We start from the raw sequence: 21,741 nt of genomic DNA on the forward strand, positions 1-21,741 counted from the left end.
AGGGATCTCCTCCCAGACCTGGACTAAAGCATCCGCCAACTCCTGGACAGTCTGTGGTGCAACGTGGCGTTGGTGGATGGAGCGAGACATGATGTCCCAGATGTGCTCAATTGGATTCAGGTCTGGGGAACGGGCGGGCCAGTCCATAGCATCAATGCCTTCCTCTTGCAAGAACTGCTGACACACTCCAGCCACATGAGGTCTAGCATTGTCTTGCATTAGGAGGAACCCAGGGCCAACCGCACCAGCATATGGTCTCACAAGGGGTCTGAGGATCTCATCTCGGTACCTAATGGCAGCCAGGCTACCTCTGGCGAGCACATGGAGGGCTGTGCGGCCCCCCAAAGAAATGCCACCCCACACCATGACTGACCCACCACCAAACCGGTCATGCTGGAGGATGTTGCAGGCAGCAGAACGTTCTCCATGGCGTCTCCAGACTCTGTCACTTCTGTCACATGTGCTCAGTGTGGACCTGCTTCATCTGTGAAGAGCACAGGGCGCCAGTGGCGAATTTGCCAATCTTGGTGTTCTCTGGCAAATGTCAAACGTCCTGCACGGTGTTGGGCTGTAAGCACAACCCCCACCTGTGGACGTCGGGCCCTCATACCGCCCTCATGGAGTCTGTTTCTGACCGTTTGAGCAGACACATGCACATTTGTGGCCTGCTGGAGGTCATTTTGCAGGGCTCTGGCAGTGCTCCTCCTGCTCCTCCTTGCACAAAGGCGGAGGTAGCGGTCCTGCTGCTGGGTTGTTGCCCTCCTACGGCCTCCTCCACGTCTCCTGATGTACTGGCCTGTCTCCTGGTAGCGCCTCCATGCTCTGGACACTACGCTGACAGACACAGCAAACCTTCTTGCCACAGCTCGCATTGATGTGCCATCCTGGATGAGCTGCACTACCTGAGCCACTTGTGTGGGTTGTAGACTCCGTCTCATGCTACCACTAGAGTGACAGCACCGCCAGCATTCAAAAGTGACCAAAACATCAGCCAGGAAGCATAAGAACTGAGAAGTGGTCTGTGGTCACCACCTGCCGAACCACTCCTTTATTGGGGGTGTCTTGCTAATTGCCTATAATTTCCACCTGTTGTCTATTCCATTTGCACAACAGCATGTGAAATGTATTGTCAATCAGTGTTGCTTCCTAAGTGGACAGTTTGATTTCACAGAAGTGTGATTGACTTGGAGTCACATTGTGTTGTTTAAGTGTTCCCTTTATTTTTTTGAGCAGTGTATATAAAACAGGAAAATTATGCTTTTGACTGCACTGGGGCTTTAAAGGCTTTTAAAGTTTCATCAACAGAGGTGCATAACATACTTTAAGACAATATATACTGTATAAGTTAATTTAGTTTGTATATAATGGCTATTCCATTCAAAATGAATGAGTGAAACTAGCATTTATCATTTAATATGGACATATATAAACGTACTTTGTATATGGGGCCTTCTATTGTTTCAAAAAATGCAAGTGTGTGATCCCTTTTCAATGTCATTGGCAGGACAATTTCAAGCTTTAGAATAGAAGCAAGTTCCACAAATTGTGTCATGAGCCTGTGCAATTCCGTGAAAATATCTTGTAAAAATCCTTGTTGGCATACAATACCAGTCAAAAGTTTGGACACACCTACTCTTTCAAGGGTTTTTCTTTATGTTTACTATTTTCTACATTGTAGAATAATAGTGAAGACATCAAAACTATGAAATAACACATATGGAATCATGTTTTTTTTAAACATTTAACCTTCATTTAAACTAGGCAAGTCAGTTATGAACAAATTCTTATTTACAATGACAGCCTACTGGGGAACAGTGGGTTAACTGCCTTAATCAGGGGCAGAACGACAGATTTTTACCTTGTCAGCGCGGGGATTTGATCCAGCAACCTTTTGGTTACTGGCCCAACACTCTAACCACTGGCCTACCTGCCACCCCCCAAAAATCATTAAAAAATGTAGTAACCAAAAAGTGTTAAACAAATCAAAATATATATTTTTTTGTTGATATTCTTCAAAGTAGCCACCCTTTGCCTTGATGACAGCTTTGCACACGCTTGGCATTCTCTCAACCAGCTTCATGAGGCAGTCACCTGGAATGCATTTCAATGAATAGGTGTGCCTTGTTAAAAGTTAATTTGTGGAATTTCTTTACTTCTTAATGCGTTTGAGCCAATCACTTGTGTTGTGACAAGGTTGAGGTGGTATACAGAAGATAGCCCTATTTGGTAAAAGACCAAGTCCATATTATGGCAAGAACAGCTCAAATAAGCAAAGAGAAATGACAGTCCATCATTACTTTAAGTCAATCAGGAAAATTTCAAGAACTTTGAAAGTTTCTTCAATTGCAGTTGCATAAACCATCAAGCTCTATGATGAAACTGTCTCTCATGAGGACCAGCCCAAATAAATGCTTCACAGAGTTCAAGTAACAGACACATCTCAACATCAACTGTTTAGAAGACTGCGTGAATCAGGCCTTCATGGTCGAGTTGCTGTAAAGAAACTACTACTAAAGGACACCAATAAGAAGAAAAGACTTGCTTGGGCCAAGAAACACGAGCAATGGACATTAGACCAGTGGAAATCTGTCCTTTGGTCTGATGAGTCCAAATTTGAGATTTTTGGTTCCAACCGCTGTGTTTTTGTGAGACGCAGAGTAGGTGAATGGATGATCTCCACATGTTTGTTCCCACCGTGAAGCATGGAGGAAGAGGTGTGGGGGTGCTTTGCTGATGACACTGTCAGTGTCCAGCATGGCTACCACAGCATTCTGCAGCGATACGCCATCCCATTTGGTTTGCTATTTGTGGCACTATAATTTGTTTTTCAACAGGACAATGACCCAAAACACACATCCAGGCTGTGTAAGGGCTATTTTACCAAGGAGAGTGATGAAGTGCTGCATCAGATGACCTGGCCTCCACAATCACCCGACCTCAAACCTATTGAGATGATTTGGATGAGTTGGACCGCAGAGTGAAGGAAAAGCAGCCAACAAGTGCTCAGTATATGTGGGAACTCCTTCCAGAAAAGCATTCCTCAGGAAGCTGGTTGAGAGAATGCGAATATTGTGCAAAGCTGTCATCAAGGCAAAGGGTGGCTACTTGAAGAATCTTTGTTTAACACTTTTTTGATTACTACATGATTCAATATATGGTATTTCATAGTTTTGACGTCTTCACTATTATTCTAGAATGTACAAAATAGTAAAAATGAAGAAAAACCCTTGAATGAGGTGTGTCCAAACTTTTGACTGGTACTGTATATGTTTGGACCTAACAGATATTCAAAAGCATTTTACTTGATTGTGGATAGTATCTTTACTGTTGAATTCCTATTACACTTAAAGTAGTCCGCAATACGTATGTGTACATATTCAATAGAGAGTAAGGAATACAATTTCATGACTCTGTCCTACTGTAGATTGCAGTATTTGTAGTTGATTTAACTGCGTACTTACATAAATAAAGTCAAATACAGATCACAAAAACATAAAACATATTTCTTCAGGACTTTCAAACATCTGTTACATTATGCTTCAACATGTTACATTGTTCTAACCTATGAAAGGAAACTGACATTTATTTGTATTTTATTTTGGAGCAAAGCAGTGTTTACGCTGTACATATATTTTGTCGTATAAAGTATTTTTTTGTAAGACATTTACCATTTTGAGGTTTCATATGAGCAGCATATCTGTTGCAAAAGGAAATGTAAACCATGAGAGTAAACTATGAGTGACGGGCAGGAAACGGAGAGAGAACTGACTGCAAACTGTTTCCACTGCATACTCTCACACATACTCAGATATGTGTGAGATGCCATTCTGTGTTTTCCCCCATCTAAATTTGTTTTATTTTAACCTTGTCAGTATGTCCATGTATTTGTTATTTTTTATAAATTCCTTTGAACAATATTAAAATGCAAATGTTCATCAACACTTGTGACTGGTGTTTTTGAAGCCTGGTTATCCACTTGAATCTCATTTCAGGCTAGCTCGGATTTGGATTCCTTGTTGTGCTAAATGTTCACATTCCTACAGCACAATATCCAGTTAATTACAGAACAAGTGGGTCTTGAACCTGCAACCCGAGGCCACAGGGGAAACAAACGCAGGTTCTGTGCCATGAAGGTCAAAACCTCATGGAAGAAGCATAGGCTTACAGACAGGGATGAACATACCAGTAGTAAAATATCAAGATAAACCCTTTGTCATTTTGTTACAGAATTTCTCCTAAAAATGCTGGTCCTTTGAATGCACCTTTATTCATCACCTAATGATTGAGAAGTAATGCACTTGTCGTCCTCTCTTGCGTTCAAGGAGAGTAACCAGAAGGCTACCGGTTAAGAATAATAGCCTACCAACCAGATTTACTTCTTATCACTGTCTGTCTTAATCCTCTTAAAGCCTTTTCAGGGGGCCATGTTCTTCAAGCATTTAATCAGTTTTGAACTTTCCACTGTGATTCTGCGATTAGCCTAGACGCAAATGGAACAGACGATCTAGTCTGAGCAGTGAAGGTATGCGGATTAGGCCTGGCCATCCACCATCAAGTATTCTCTTGGAGTGACACACACCCTGACAAGTTATTATCTCATTGAAAGTGGCATAATTGGACTTTGATGACAACTTGATGCGCATACTCAATAGACGGTATTAGCCAGGAATTTTGATCCGTGGCCAAAAGCTGTGTGGTTTTGACTTGCAGGACGAGACGCTGGGATGTGATTGGCAGACGAAGCGGTGCGCTTGACAACCGAAGGGGTTGGGTAGCAGCAGACTCAAGGCAGGAAAGGAAGGAGAAACTAATCGAAGCAGGATCGCTGTGACAGCTACGCCTTTTCAACAACATAGAAACAAATCTAGGAGCGTGTTTTCAGCCCATGTATTTTTAGACCAAGGTGCGCTTTAAATGGCATTTGTTAATTCTGCGTGAGAAGTGTCGCTCCCCACCTAACCCGCCTGTGCTGCAAGCGGAGGATTCACTTCTGGAGCTTGACCTGGGGGTCTGTTCATTACGCCGTTTATTGCTAAACGTTTTGCTACAGAAACCGTTTACTCCAAACGCTGTTGAGTTTTGTTTTGTTGTAGTTCAGTGGCGTCTGGAAGAAATCGTAACCCCGCGGAATTCACGCCACTTGAGAACATGGAAGAACCGAGCATTTGGCTGGTGCCAAACACTTCGCAGACTATTCACATTGGGATGGCAACTCGAGGAGACAATAACATTAAAATGAACTAGCTGGCTAGAACTTCCGTTTGTGAAGGCAACATATTTTACGTAGCGTTTGGAGTAGACCGTCCCTGTTGCTAAACGTTTTGTAATGAATACACCCCTGACTAGCCATTCTCTTGTCATGATCTGAATCTGTTCGTGGGTTTGGGTGCCTGACAACATCACTCTTCGTGGTATGTAGCTACCAGCCAACCTTGGCTGCTAGCTAGCTAGCTAGATAGCTTGCTAATATCTCTGAGACATAGCCTGTGTTGTCGTTTATTTTATAACATAGGACAAGAACAGCTTGGGGTGAAGTAGCTAGCAAGTTATCTAGCAGTTAGCTAGCTAATTTGCTGTGTTTGAACCCCACCCATAGCTACAGTGCCTAGCTTCATAGTTAGCTAGGTAGTTATAGATTGTAAATATGTTTATTGGAACCCTTCCGTATAAGTAATACTTAGCTCATCCTTTGTTTAGGTGATACGCATAGTTTATTTGCTGCTAAATTGTTGCCACTGCTGCCGTCATTGTCACCAGCAGTGCATCTGGCATGATCTGCATGCAGCTTGGTTGTTCTCTTTCTCTTCTGAATGGCCTGTTATGTTCATTGCCAGATATCTAACAATGTTCTTTGTTGACTGCACCAAGGTCTATTTAAAAGCAGAATGATGTAACTTTAGCATCAGTATGTTTTGAGCAACCACTTGCTTGGACACCTTGTCAACAATGCAGGTTGCAGTGCAACACCAAGATAGCATGACTGTTGACATAGCTAGTTAGCCAAACACCCCATCATTTACATTTTTTTTAACCTTTATTTAACTAGGCAAGTCAGTTAAGAACAAATTCTTCTTTACAATGACGGTCTACCGGGGAACAGTACTGTGTTCAGGGGCAGAACGACAGATTCGGGTACTGGCCCAACGCTCTAGCCACAAGGCTACCTGCCGCCCCAAATTAAATTAACATCAAAGCAATTCTAGTCCATAATGTGTTACTGTTTGTTACTACTGAATTAATAGCACAGCTGTGTGTGTGATTGGATTAACTCTCTACTGCAGACTTTACTGACACTGTCCTACTGCTAAGCACAGTAGCCAGAGAGTTGGGGCTTGATTCCATTAGGCACAATTGAGGCTTTTGTCATTTTGTCCACATTAAGTAGGTACGCAGAGAAGTACCTATATTTCCTGTGCTTGTTTGCAAGAAGGAATTGAAATGAATTATGCTAGACTTCTTGAAAGCCTATTCAAAAGCAAGGTCAGTTGTAACAATTATTGGGAACAAAAAAATAATTGGTTGAACACAGTGTGGCAATAAAGTGACATTGTTACATTAGAAATGGATTGTTTACCAGACAGCTGGGTCAGATGAAAATATTGGGTTTTCACAGATACAGTATCTTCAACCTAGCTTCCTTTTCCTTTGAAAAGCGGATGTGGGGGACCTGTTCAGTCGTTTCTTTATGCCCGCTACGTTAGGTTAACCAGACAGATACTAGGCTGCCTTTCTAGGATCACCAAGAGAGCCTCCGTTTGTGCTTTGTATACTCACTCTGAGTTTTGTTGCTGGTCTATGTGTGTGGGTGTGTCAGCCCGTCGTCACCATGACAGCAGAGGAGATCATCAATGTGAAGGAGGTGGAGATCATCAAGGTGATCCTGGACTTCCTCAACTCCAGGAAACTTCACATCACCATGCTGGCCCTGGAGAAAGAGAGCGGAGTCATCAACGGACTGTACTCTGACGACATGCTGTTCCTCAGGTACACCTGGGTCGTATTCATTAGGCACCAACAAAAACAAAACGCAAGATTAAAACAGGGAGGGACTACCTGGATTTATCCAACAAGGATCTTTTAATTTTCAGTTGCAAAATGATTTTCTACGGTGTGCCCTAGTGAATATGACCCCGACGTTACTGTTTGGGTCTTACTACACGGCTAGGTTTGGTATGCCGAAGGGCTGGCTCACTCATAGCATATCAGGACACCTCCATAAGTGTTTGCTGCAATACAACAGTTGACAGACTAATTAGACAAGATTGTTGCTGTTCAGCATTCCAAAGCATTTTCATCAACTTCATGCAGGTTTCATTTTTCAGTCGCATATGAATAGGTCACTGGTTGCTAAACTAATGCTGAAACACTAACAATGTTCAGAAAGTGTAGCATCATTTCCTTTGTTCGTGCAATAATGATCTATGCTCGATTGGAGTGGACCTTTGAATGTCAGCCAGCAGTGTAGACCTCTTTGGCATTCCACTCAGCTGAGTGTGTGAAATGCCTGATGGGATTGTAGTTGAACCCCTTTCACACAGAGGGCCCACTGTTACCTGGTGACCATTCACTGCCTGTCTTTCATCTGCCAATAAAAAACCATCTGTTCTGTTACCGTAAGACATGGCATAGCAGGGAAGTCAAATAGAGAACCCTTTGTTTATTTTTGTTCTGTTTTGTTTTTACTGAAATGATCTGGCTAGTGTGAATAGGCTCAGAGCACGTAATAGGTGTCACAAAGACCAACATTTTACATCAGATTTATTAACTACTAGGGGCCTGGGACAATTACCATTATGGCGATACTCGTTAGTATCGTGGCAAGGAAACAAAACACAAAGCAGATGTAACTTCTTTAGGAAAACAGCCCTGATGTTGGAAACAAACATCATTATGTTGTCATCCAGAGTCACATGAATTTATTTTCCAGGCTATAGCACACAATATACAGCAGGTTTTTTAAAGGACCAAAGAGTTTGGTCTGCTTTGTGTTTTTATTTTTGCCATGGAAAAATATTGCGATACTGGTATCAACCCGGCCCTATAACTAACTTGTCTGTGCATTGTTTATCTCTGTCCAGACAACTGGTGTTGGATGGGCAGTGGGACGAGGTGCTCCAGTTCATTCAGCCGTTGGAGTGCATGGACACGTTTGACAGGAAAAGGTGAGGCATTGATACAACACTCAATTCTGTGGCCAGAAATTAATGTACGTAGTCTGACTATGCCTGACCATTTCTGCAGTTAGCAATGCTATAATTGCCTTGTCAAACAACAACACGTTAGCAAACTGACAACCAGGCTAGAATGTTCAGGCAGATACTGGGTTTGAATGACTTTACTGACACATACATATACTGTAGGATGAGACAACCCAGCACTGGGGCTATATTATATTGTTGTGTTGTGCTGTCATAGGTTCCGTTACATCGTCCTGAAGCAGAAGTTTCTGGAGGCCCTGTGTGTGAACAACGCCATGTCTGCTGAGGACGAGCCACAGCATGTGAGTCAACAGACAAAGAATAGCCTCTCCCCCCCCCCCACACACACACACTTTGTTCTAGTGTCTGTCTCTGCCCTTACATATTCCATCTCCCTGTCTTTGTTTGTCTGTCTCCTTTCCTCTGGCTCCTTCTGAATGAGCAAACAAATGAGCAATGAATCCTGAAACAGTCCCGCTTTATTTTTCCATCTAATTATTTTCTATTTCTCGCTGCTTCTTTTTCTCCTAGCCCATACACATTCATTGAGCTTTCTCTACCCATCGTCCTATATTAGCTTAGTCACAGACAGTGTAGATGTGACTACAGTTTGTGTAGCCTGGCTGGATTAGTCTGGGCTCCTCAAGCCAGCTGTGTCTGTGTGTATAAGTGTGTTAGGTTGTCAGCCCAGCTCTTCATGAGTTAGTGTGTAACAGTGTGTGACATGAGTCAGATTTAGGTCTAGGTTAGATCTCGTGAACATCTCTTTTGCACATTTATTCAAAGCAGTTCAAAGCAACACGGACAGTTTGTTATTTCTGAGGTTTCTCCTTGGACATGATGGAGATCTAAGCCCTTCTACCCTGACATTTAGAATCTAAAGGTGGGTTGCACCAACATGTTTTAACTTAATCTAGGTTTTAAAGTCGAAATTCAATTTAGATTAGAGGAAGGATTTAATTTAACAAGGATTAATTTAAAACTAGGTTTAAAATTTGGTGCAGCAAGATGAATAGATAAACCTTGATTTAACCCAGTTTAAGAGAGAATCCATATTGGTGCAACCCAACCTAAGCCTCAGAGAGCGACAACAGGTATCTGCTTTTCTACAGGATCTACAGACATTCTGGGTTTATATGTTCAAAACATCATTTTTCATCCCCCCTCTGTCTCCGAGGGAATGTTGAGTCTGGAGGGAATGGGGATGGTAGTGCTACATTGCCTCTAGAAATGAATAAATATGATCAAATCCTTTTATTTTTTTTATTGCAAACCTTCCAGACTGTATCAAAGTCCTGCTACATTTGAGCGTAACATGAGTGAATCTGATGTGGCCCAAAATCCACTCTTTCTCTCTCTCCCCTCTACTGCTCTCTCTCTCCTCCCTTCATCCCTCTCTCCCTCAGCTGGAGTTCACCATGCAGGAGGCGGTGAAGTGTCTTCATGCTCTGGAGGAGGTCTGTCCCTCTAAAGACGACTACAGCAAGCTATGTCTGCTCCTCACCCTGCCTCGTCTCACCAACCACGCTGAGTTCAAGGCATGACACATTTTTATGTTTATGGCATACTATATTATAATAATATACATTATTATGATTATTGTATGGCATCTGACCTTATGAATCGTACTGTTATTCTAGCACAGTGATTGATTCTAATACTTACTTTAAAGAAGGTTTGGTAACAGTTTACTGAAAGCAGGTATCAAAAGGAATGGAACTCTAGTCACTATAATAATGTTTACATAATTGGCATTACTCATCTCATATGTGTATATACTGTATTCTCTACTATTCTACTGTATCTTAGTCCATTCCGCTCTGACATCACTCGTCCATATGTACCACTCGTCTTAATTAATTCCTACTTTGATTTGTGTGTATTGGGTATATGTTGTGTAATTTGTTAGATATTACTTCACTGTCGGAGCTAGAAGCACAAGCATTTCACCACACCCGCAATAACATCTGCTAATCACGTGTACGTGACCAATAAACTTTGATTTGATAAGGCATTATTACATTGTTCATTGTTCTAAGCTTGTATGAGCGCTCATGGTTTATTATTCTCTCATAATGCCTTATCTGATGTATTTCAATGCGGCAGTTTTTGAACCATCACAAAATGGATCGCTATGAGATAACACAGACACTTTAAAGGCGTCATCGTGTTTGGGTTTTAGCTAAATGACTAAACAGTATAATGTTTCCCCTCCAGGACTGGAACCCCAGCACGGCGCGGGTGCACTGTTTTGAAGAGGCGTGCACCATGGTGGCAGAGTTCATCCCAGCAGACAGGAAGCTGAGCGAAGCGGGGTTCAGAGCCTCAGGGAACCGCCTCTTCCAGCTACTCATTAAAGGAGTTCTGTATGAGTGCTGCGTTGAGTTCTGCCAGGTACTTACAAAGTACCTATACGATTCTATCGATCACTTGATATTACGGTTTTAGTTTAATATGATGTTATGATTTCATTGCTTGCTTGATTATATTAAGTAATCATTGATTCATTCAATTCCTGAATGCTTGATTGGCTGATGGATTGACTACCTCTGTCTCCAGAGCAAGGCGACAGGCGAGGAGATCACGGAGGGCGAGGTGCTCCTGGGGGTGGACATGCTGTGTGGGAATGGCTGTGATGACCTGGACCTGTCCTTACTCTCCTGGATGCAAAACCTGTCCCACAGTGTCTTCTCCTGCGCCTTCGAGCAGAAGCTGCTCCAGATCCACGTGGACCGCCTGGTCAAGCCCGCCAAGGCCGGCTACGCAGACCTCCTCACCCCGCTAATCAGCAAGCTGTCCCCCTATCCCTCCTCGCCCCTCCGCCGCCCCCAGTCCGCCGATGCCTACATGTCCCGCTCCCTGAACCCGGCCCTGGACGGGCTCTCCTATGGTCTGTCTGCCCAGGAGAAGAGGGGCCCAGGGGGGGACACGGCGGGGGGGAAGGGGGTATCCCCCATGTCTCATTCCTTCGCTAACTACCACACGGGGGGCCAGAGTCTGAGCAGGAGTCTGATGTTGGAGAGCTCCGACTGCCACAGCATCTTTGAGGAGTCGCCTGAGAGGTGAGAGGATGGGTTGGATTCATGTAGCGCTTTTCAATATGGAGGTCTAAAAGGGTTTTCCATTGTAAGTGGGGAATTTAACTCATCTACCATTAATGTGTAGTACCCACCTGGGTGATGCGCTCTACCTAGTCATTTTCCCCTCTACAATAATCCCCAAACATTGGCTAAGTAGGCCAATTAATTACATGAATTAACCTGTTTGATTTAGCCTAGACACTGGAGTAGACTGTTGATTATCCTGCGTGGTAGAAAGCTCAGTGATTATCTTGAAGTTTTCTACTGCTCAATAACACCCACTTATGTGGACACTGTGACAGCAGTAGGGCATAGCTGAGCGACAGTAGGGCGTAGCTGAGTTGTCTGGTACAGCTGTTTGTACTCTGCAACCCTCTCTCTGCACTTGCATTTCACTGTACCGTTTACTCCTGCTGTATCCTGTGCACGTGATGAATACACTTGGATTTTATTTTATGTTTTGCTAACTTCATTCCTGTGATTGGTGTTGGCAAGAAAGCACAAACAGATGTGGGACTGATCAAATGTTATTTGTCACATGCGGGGGGCAGTGCAAATAGTCTGGGTAGCCATTTGATTAGATGTTCAGGAGTCTTATGGCTTGGGGGGGTAGAAGCTGTTTAGAAGCCTCTTGGTCCTAAACTTGGCGCTCCGGTACTGCTCGCTATGCGGTAGCAGAGAGAACAGTCTATGACTAGGGTGGCTGGAGTATTTGACAATTTTTAGGGCCTTCCTCTGACACCGCCTGGTATAGAGGTCCTGAATGGCAAAAAGCTTGGCCCATACGCACTACACTCTGTAGTGCCTTACGGTCGGAGGACGAGCAGTTGCCATACCAGGCAGTGATGCATCCCGTCAGGATGCTCTCGATGGTGCAGCTGTAGAACCTTTTTAAGGATCTGAGGACCCATGCGAAATCTTTTCAGTCTCCTGAGGGGGAATAGGTTTTGTTGTGCCCTCTTCAGGACTGTCTTGGTGTGCTTGGACCATGTTAGTTTTTTGGTGATGTGGACACCAATGAACTTGAAGCTCTCAACCTGCTCCACTACAGCCCTGTCGATGAGAATGGGGGCGTGCTCGGTCCTCCATTTCCTGTAGTCCACAATCATCTCCTTTGTCTTGATCACGTTGAGGGAGAGGTTGTTGTCCTTGCACCACACGGTCAGGTCTCTGACCTCCTCCCAATAGGCTGTCTTGTCGGTGATCAGGCCTACCACTGTTGTGTCATCGGCAAACTTAATGATGGTGTTGGAGTCGTGCCTGGCCGTGCAGTCATGGGTGAACAGGGAGTACAGGAGGGGACTGAGCACGCACCCCTAAGGGGCCCCTGTGTTGAGGATCAGCGTGGCGGATGTGTTGTTACCTACCCATACCACCTGGGGGTGGCCCGTCAGGAAGTCAAGGATCCAGTTGCAGAGGGAGGTGTTTAGTCCCAGGGTCCTTAGCTTAGAGATGAGCTTTGAGGGCACTATGGTGTTGAACGCTGAGCTGTAGACAATGAATAGCATTCTCACGTAGGTGTTCCTTTAGTCCAGGTGGGAAAGGGCAATGATGGAGTGCAATAGAGATTGCATATTGGAGTGGATCTTGCACCACTAGGAGTGCTGCCTCTGGATGAGCGTTTTCCTGTTTGCTTATGGCAGAATGCAGCTCATTGAGTGCGGTTTTAGTGCCAGCATCGATCTGTGGGGGTATGTAGACAGCTACGAAAAATACAGATGGTGTGGTCTACAGCTTCTTATGAGAAACTCTACCTCAGGTGAGCAAAACCTCGAGACTTCCTTAGATATCGTGCACCAGCTGCTGTTTACAAATATACATAGACCGCCACCCCTTGTTTTACCAGAGGCTAATCAGGTAGTCCATTAGAGCACTGGTTAATGTAGTCTCTCTGGTTCTTCTTCCTAGCTCCAGGACGGACACGCCCGTGGATAAGATGATGAGTTCGGGCACCCTGCGTCCTGACTCCGCCCCTGGAGAGGATGCCCCATTACCAGGCTCTGCAGAGAGGAACGAGGTAAAACACCTGATGGAGGAAGATGAGATGTAACCAGGTCTGTCTTGCAAAATATACAGATTTCTAGAAAAGACATTTGAAGTCGGAAGTTTACATACACTTAGATTGGAGTCATTAAAACTTGTTTTTCAACCCCTCCACAAATGTCTTGTTAACGAACTATAGTTTTGGCAAGTCGGTTAAGACATCTACATTGTGCATGACACAAGTCATTTTTCCAGCAATTGTTTACAGACAGATTATTTCACTTATAATTCACAGTATCACAATTCCAGAGATTTAGAAGTTTACATACACTAAGTTGACTGTGCCTTTAAACAGCTTGGAAAATTCCAGAAAATGATGTCATGGCTTTAGAAGCTTCTGATAGGCTAATTAACATAATTTGAGTCAACTGGAGGTGTACCTGTGGATGTATTTCAAGGCCTACCTTCAAACTCAGTGCCTCTTTGCTTGACATCATGGGAAAATCAAAAGAAATCAGCCAAGACCTCAGAAAAAAAGTTGTAGACCTCCACAAGTCTGGTTCATCCTTGGGAGCAATTTCCAAACGCCGGAAGGTACCACGTTCATCTGTACAAACAATAGTACGCAAGTATAAACACCATGGGACCACGCAGCCGTCATAACGCTCAGGAAGGAGACAGGTTCTGTCTCCTGGAGATTAACGTACTTTGGTGCGAAAAGTGCAAATCAATCCCAGAACAACAGCAAAGGACCCTGTGAAGATGCTGGAGGAAAGAGGTACAAAAATATCTATGTCCACAGTAAAACGAGTCCTATATCGACATAACCTGAAAGGCCGCTCAGCAAGGAAGAAGCCACTGCTCCAAAACCACCATAAAAAAGCCAGATCACGGTTTGCAACTGCACATGAGGACAAAGATCGTACTTTTTGGAGAAATGTCCTCTGGTCTGATGAAACAAAAATAGAACTGTTTGTCAATAATGACCATCGTTATGTTTGGAGGAAAAAGGGGGAGGCTTGCAAGCCGAAGAACACCATCCCAAGCGTGAAGCACGGGGATGGCAGCATCATGTTGTGGGGGTGCTTTGCTGCAGGAGGGACTGATGCACTTCACAAAATAGATGGCATCATGAGGGAGGAAAAGTATGTGGATATATTGAGCAACATCTCAATACATCAGTCAGGATGCTTGGTCGCAAATGGGTCTTCCAAATGGACAATGACCCCAAGCATACTTTCAAAGTTGTGGCAATATGGCTTAAGGACAACAATGTCAAGGTATTGGAGTGGCCATCACAAAGCCCTGACCTCAATCCTACATAAAATGTGTGGGCAGAACTTAAAAGCGTGTGTGAGCAAGGAGGCCTACAAACCTGACTCAGTTACACCAGCTCTGTCAGGAGGAATGGGCCAAAATTCACTCAACTTATTGTGGAAAGCTTGTGGGAGGCTACCCAAAACATTTAACCCAAGTTAAATAATTTGAAGGCAACGCTACCAAATACTAATTGAGTGTATGTAAACTTCTGACCCACTGGGAATGTGATGAAAGAAATAAAAGCTGAAATAAATCATTCTCTCTACTACTATGACATTTCACACTCTTAAAGTAAAGTTGTGATCCTAACTGACCCAAGACAGGGAATTTTTACTAGGATTAAATGTCGGGGATTGTGAAAAACTGAGTTTAAATGTATTTGGCTAAAGTGTATGATTAACTTCCGACTTCAACTGTAAGTGCATGAGGTGGAAACACAAGTTTTACCCAGTACCAACCAACTCTGGAGTCGTCTTCTTTGCTGATGTGTATGGATTGGGATTGTGGCCTGTGGAGAGGATTACTTTCAAAGATGGTGGCCTTCTCCGTCAGTCTAAATATAGGCCGGACTTAGAGATGAATGTGTGTGTGAGACTCACTGAGTCATCGACCGTCTGGGGCTTACAGAGCCTGAATTACAGCCAAGAGACGTGTCACCTGTCCTGCTCTCTTTCTATCTCTCTCTCGTCCTCTCACATGAGTTACAGTACAGTCCAAAGGACACTAGTCCCCTGACTCCACTCCAACTCGGGCCTTCGAAGAGATCAGACTGTGAATTAACAGCCCTGCTCAGCCATGTCACCTGGGAGACTGATCAACAGACCAGGAGCAGAATGGCAAATCAGACTGTGAATTAACAGCCCTGCTCAGCCATGTCACCTGGGAGACTGATCAACAGACCAGGAGCAGAATGGGAAATTAGACTGTGTGATTTCACCTTCAGATAAGACTCTGGTTTGTGGGTCCCTCTGCCGCACTGTGTGTGTGGTTATTGGATTTCACACTGGCTGTTGTCCCTGTGTCAACGAGGGTGAGGGATGGCAATGCATGTCATGAACGGCTTATTTCTTCCAACCGTCTCTCTCTCTCCCTCTGCATCTCCCTCATCTTTGGCATGCTGGCCCTGGTCAGTGTGTAAGTTAATGCCTATCAGATGGCACTGCAGAGGGCACAGTAAGGGAAGTTGTCTGTCCTCAGGCTTATGACACACTCTCTCTCTGAAGTTAGAGGGAAGGGGTGTGGGGTCAATGCTGGCTTTGAATGTGAATGGCAGTATGTAAGAAGTTGGCTGTACTTCAAACAATTATGAATTTGGTTTATTTTAGTATGGCGTGTGTGTGACTACTGAGAAGTTGGAAGGGTTTTACCAGCAGTGTGTGTCGGTGTATTTACAGTGCATTCAGAAAGTATTCAGACCCCTTGACTTTTTTCCACATGCTGTTACGTCACAGCCTTATTCTAAAATTGATTACAAAAAAAATGGTTCTCATCAATCTACACACAATAGCACATAATGACAAAGTGAAAACAGTTTGTATGTGTGACGTTATGTTCACTGTGTGTGTGTCCTACCACCTCAGCTGCATGACTCAACAGAGAAGTTTGAGGAGTTTTACCGCCAGCGTCTGAGAGTGCAGCAGCACCTGGAGCAGAAGCAGCAGCAGAGACAACTCTACCAGCAGATGCTTCTGGAGGGAGGGGTACAACACAGTGACCAGCCAGCCCCCGGGACAGACGCCGCACAGCACAGCCTCACTGAGACGTTCCTCAACAGGTTAGACACACACACAGCACAGGACTTCAGGTCCTCAACAGCTCAGTTCACCCATCACTGCACAGCACAAAGTCTGAAACCGACATAACAAACATGAGGTTGCCTTGATTTTCTGTGGTTTGATGAGATGCCATTTCGTTCTAAACCTTGGTAATGACTCTCCTGTTGGACTGCTCTATCTGTGGCAGACCACATTCTGTCAGACATAAAATTATGTCATGTAGTTAGTAGTTCCTTCATGTGATGAATGCAATAAGGGTTGTTGCTAAACATATTGTTTAAATTAAGCACGATTGCCTCAGCAATTTGCAAAAAAAAAAAAACTTGGCCGATTTTAGAACACACAGACCCCTCCCTGTACAGCCCATGGCTTCGACCTAACACGAGGCAATGGAAAGACACGTGTTAAACCCCCCAACATTCAGGACAGTCTGGGTTCAGCGTGATACAAAAATATGGGAACATTTTGAATCTAGTTAAAATAGGAAAGGACAAAGAAAGGTCCCAAAAGAACTGTGGAAACACTAAGGATGTCATTATGACCTGACCTTATAAATAATGCAGGGGGGGGTGTATCAAAAGGGCTTTGTCCTACTGATGCACACAGCAGTCTAGAAGGGAGAGCATTAGTGATGGGTCGTTCGCGAACAAACAGATCTTTTTGGTGATCGCCTGGAACCGAATCGCGTCTGTGACAGCGCCGTTCATTAGGCTCCCTGATTTGCATAGTGCTTCTTGAGCTCCAAACAGCGATGATCTGTAGTTCTAAAAACATGAAGGTGGTTATTCCTCACTGCAGGAACAATGGCTAGAGGTGAGAGCCTCATTCTGTTCCACGCAAAATGTTTGCGGTGTGTTTAAAAATAAAAGCGTCCTTTTTTTTTTATTGCAAGAGATGTAATTTCGTCAGGTAAAATGTATTTGAACTCAGGTATACAATCTGACATAATGGTAGGCAACCTTTTTCTGCTTACATTAGAAATGTGCTATTTTTCAGGGTTTAGATATTTTTTTAAATTAACTACTGAACGAAGAGCCGTTTCTTAGCCAAATAAACAGCTCATTTAGATGAGCAGAGCCAAAAGATTAGGACTGACCCTATGATGTCATCTCGACTATAGTGAAAGCACAGTTCAATGAGAGAATCTAGCCTCAGCCTGGATGGTTCAAAGCCTGGATGTGACCGTTGTATTTTCCTGTTGTCCTGTTAAAACTGCTGACTAATGCTTCGAGACACACGACTTGACATACTGGTGTTTTTCTCAGTAACAGGTTCTGAAAGGGGACATTGGTTTGTGTGTGTTGGGGGGAGGTGCTGATGGTGATGATTAATGATTGGGTGTATAGTGGAGCTGAGTCTGGTACCCCAGATGGGGCTGGGGGGGAGTGGGTGGAGTGGAGGAAGCCACAAGGGACCCCTCATTGTCTGCTGCTCCTCTCTGTTCTTTATGAACGGTCTTTAATGTCCTGAGCACCAGCTGCTCCTCTCTGTTCTTTATGAACGGTCTTTAATGTCCTGAGCACCAGCTGCTCCTGTGGTACCTGCTCGGTGTGTCTCTGGAGCAGAGGCAGACTCCGACTGTCATAATGCAACATATTTAAATGACTAACACTATTAAAAAGACAGAGGTGTGTCTGTGTATTAACCTGTGTGTTCTGTCTACCCAGGTCTATTCAGAAGCTGGAGGAGTTGAACGTTGGGATGGAGAGTCTAGAGGAGGATGTCCAGTCTCTGGCCCAGCAGTGCAATGGTACGGGCCCCTCTCCTGAGAACAACAATATCGGTGACCCCGTAGGCTTGACCCCTGACCCCGCCGTGACCCTGACCCCCGAGCAAGGCCAGCCCCATGGAGGAGGGGTGGTCAGCAGCACCCCACAACGCACCGCAGCGGGTCGGGGGGTACCCCCACCCAACGAATCTCCCGTGGTCTCCCAGAGGTGAGCTACGGGTGGGTGTGTGTGTGTGTGTGTGTGTGTGTGTGATACACACATATGTCTGTATGGCAGGATTGTATACATTTTGTTTGTCTTTGTGTACATACACAGAGTAATGTACAAATGTGTTGTATCTGTGTGTGGTCTAGTCCTCAAGTAGCCGGACAGCCTTCCGCATTAGATGACTCACCAGGAGCCCGAACCCGAAGTAAGGAGGTAGGTTCCTATCCCCTTCTCTTTCATACGTACACACACACACACACACACACACACACACACACACACACACACACACAGTCTAACCTCCCACTGTAGGCTTAGTAGAACTCTTTAGGAGTGAGAGGCATTGGGGCGGCAGGTAGCGTAGTGGTTAGAGCGTTGAACTAGTAACTGAAAGGTTGCTGGATCGAATCCCCGAGCTGACAAGGTACAAATCTGTCGTTCTGCCCCAGTTAACCCACTGTCATTGAAAATAAGAATTTGTTCTTAACTGACTTGCCTAGTTAAGTAAATAAATAAAAAAATGAGTATCAATTCAGTGTATCCACTGAGGTCATGCACAGTAATCCTGGATTATTCACTGTGATGAGTGGAGATTGAATCCATCAGATTATAGTTAGACCAGCTGCTGGCTCTGTTTCAGAATAATGGCATAGAAGATCAACCCAGATTACACTGGTAATTATGTTAAACCCATTGCCACTGTATATATATGTGTGTGTGTGTGTGTGTGTGTGTGTGTGTGTGTGTGTGTGTGTGTGTGTGTGTGTGTGTGTGTGTGTGTAAGACATTGTATTTAACTAGGCAAGTCAGTTAAGAACAAATTCTTATTTACAATGACGGCCTACACCGGCCAAACCCGGACGACCAATTGTGCCCCGCCCTATGGGACTCGGATGTGATACAGCCTGGACCTTCTTAACTCTGCTGACAGGCTAAAAAGCACTTGCCCGGGGCAACTGGGATATCTTCATTCTCATCCCGGATGTTTGTTTGTGTGTGTTGCAGGGGGACAACGGGGACAAGCCCAAGGCCCTGTTTGTAGCTGTGAACACCCTGGAGGACACTCAGGCAGTGCGCGCTGTAGCCTTCCACCCCACGGGGGCGCTATACGCTGTCGGTTCCAACTCTAAGACGCTACGCGTGTGTGCCTACCCAGATGCACCGCTGGACACCAGGTAACACACACACACACACACACACAGCCTAATAACTAATCATTCCTGAAATTGTTGATATCTACTGTTCAATTCCTTTGCGAGGTATTCTGCTGTAATGAGACTAAGCTTTATCTCTCTCCGCTCGCTCTCGCTCACTCACCCCCTTTCCTTCCCTCAGTGGGGTGTCGGGTATGACCAAGCAGCCGGAGGTTCGTTTTAAGAGGAATAAGCACCATAAGGGTTCTATCTACTGTGTGGCCTGGAGTCACTGTGGACAGCTACTAGCCACCGGCTCCAATGACAAATACGTCAAAGTCCTGCCCTTCAGTGCCGAGACCTGCAACGCCACAGGTAAACTCAATACAGAGTTTCAAATCTGTTACAAATCTATAACATTTAAATCCACTCTATACTCGGGTTGGGATCAATTCAGTTTAAATCCTTAAATGTAATTCATCTCCTGAAATGACTGAATTAAATTGGAATTTACTCAATATAGACCTGACAATGAAAGTTCCAGTTCTCTTGATTTCAGTTCGGTACACACTCTTTCCGTTTAAGTTTGAGTCTCGCTCTCCCTCCTCGCTCTCTCTCGCTCTCTCTCTCAGGTCCAGACCTTGAGTTCAGTATGCATGATGGGACCATCAGAGACCTGGCGTTCATGGAGGGACCAGAGAGTGGAGGGGCCATCCTGATCAGTGCTGGAGCCGGAGACTGTAACATCTACACTACTGACTGTCAGAGAGGACAGGGCCTACACGCTCTCAGTGGACACACAGGTACACACACACACAGGTACACACACACACACACACAGGTACACACACACACAGGTACACACACACACAGGTACACACACACACAGGTACACACACACACACAGGTACACACACACACAGGTACGCGCACACACAGGTACACACGCACACACAGGCACACACGCACACACAGGTACACGCACACACAGGTACACGCGCACACACACACACACACACAGGTACGCGCACACACAGGTACACACACAGGCGCACACACAGGTACACACACAGGCGCACACACAGGTACACACACAGGCGCACACACAGGTACACACACAGGCGCACACACAGGTACACACACAGGCGCACACACAGGTACACACACAGGCGCACACACAGGCACACACACGCACACACACACACACACACACACAGGTACACACACACAGGTACACACACACGCACACACACACAGGTACACACACACACAGGTGTACACACACACACACACACACACACACAGGTACACACACACACACACACACAGGTACACACACACACACACACACACACACACACACACAGGTACACACACACACACACAGGTACACACACACACACACACACACAGGTACACACACACACACACAGGTACACACACACACACACGTACACACACACACACACACAGGTACACACACACACACACACACACACACACACACACACACACACACACACACACACACACACACACACACACACACACACACACACAGGTACACACAGGTACACACACACACACACACAGGTACACACACAGGTAACACACACACACACCCAGGTACACACACAGGTGTATATACACACACACACACACACACAGGTACACACACAGGTGTATACACACACACACACACAGGTACACACACACACACACACGTACACACACACAGGTACACACACACGTACACACACACACAGATACACGTACACACACACAGGTACACGTACACACACACACACACACAGGTACACACCCAGGTGTACACACACACACAGGTACACGTACACACACACACAGGTACACACCCAGGTGTACACACACAGGTACACGTACACACACAGGTTCTCACACACACACACAGGTACACACACACAGGTACACACACACACACCCAGGTGTACACACACACACACCCAGGTGTACACACACACACACACAGGTGTACACACACACACACACACACACACAGGTGTACACACACCCAGGTACACACACACACAGGTACACGTGTACACACACACACACACAGGTACACACACACACAGGTACACACACGCGCACACACAGGTACACACACGCGCACACACACACACACACACACAGGTACACACACACACACAGGTACACACACACACACAGGTACACACACACGCACACAGGTACACACACACACACAGGTACACACACACACACACACACACACAGGTACACACACACACACACACAGGTACACACACACACACACA

At 45.1% G+C, this 21,741-nt stretch overlaps 1 protein-coding gene across 5 annotated transcripts in view; it reads left to right on the plus strand.

Annotated features, from left to right (window-relative positions):
- The first annotated feature begins 4,702 nt into the window (after positions 1-4,702).
- The window catches only part of wdr47a (WD repeat domain 47a), a 24,081-nt gene continuing 7,042 nt past the window's right edge, over positions 4,703-21,741 (plus strand). For 3 of the 5 annotated variants that reach the window (XR_001327843.2, XM_014192036.2, XM_014192039.2), the window contains exons 1-14: positions 5,032-5,411; positions 6,815-6,984; positions 8,079-8,162; positions 8,416-8,500; positions 9,605-9,736; positions 10,416-10,592; positions 10,758-11,260; positions 13,187-13,295; positions 16,162-16,355; positions 18,024-18,293; positions 18,440-18,506; positions 19,299-19,468; positions 19,629-19,801; positions 20,059-20,229. Coding sequence is in view for 4 of the 5 variants with exons in the window: in XM_014192036.2 (XP_014047511.1) it covers positions 6,827-6,984; positions 8,079-8,162; positions 8,416-8,500; positions 9,605-9,736; positions 10,416-10,592; positions 10,758-11,260; positions 13,187-13,295; positions 16,162-16,355; positions 18,024-18,293; positions 18,440-18,506; positions 19,299-19,468; positions 19,629-19,801; positions 20,059-20,229 (2,293 nt within the window). In the remaining variant the exon portion in view is untranslated. Of the gene's footprint in view, positions 5,009-5,031; positions 5,412-6,814; positions 6,985-8,078; positions 8,163-8,415; positions 8,501-9,604; positions 9,737-10,415; positions 10,593-10,757; positions 11,261-13,186; positions 13,296-16,161; positions 16,356-18,023; positions 18,294-18,439; positions 18,507-19,298; positions 19,469-19,628; positions 19,802-20,058; positions 20,230-21,741 lie in introns of those variants that run through there. The other 2 variants (XM_014192038.2, XM_014192037.2) reach the window with 2 other exon arrangements.

The sequence above is a fragment of the Salmo salar genome, chromosome ssa03, assembly GCF_905237065.1.
Source record: "Salmo salar chromosome ssa03, Ssal_v3.1, whole genome shotgun sequence".
Taxonomy (NCBI): Eukaryota; Metazoa; Chordata; class Actinopteri; order Salmoniformes; family Salmonidae; genus Salmo; species Salmo salar.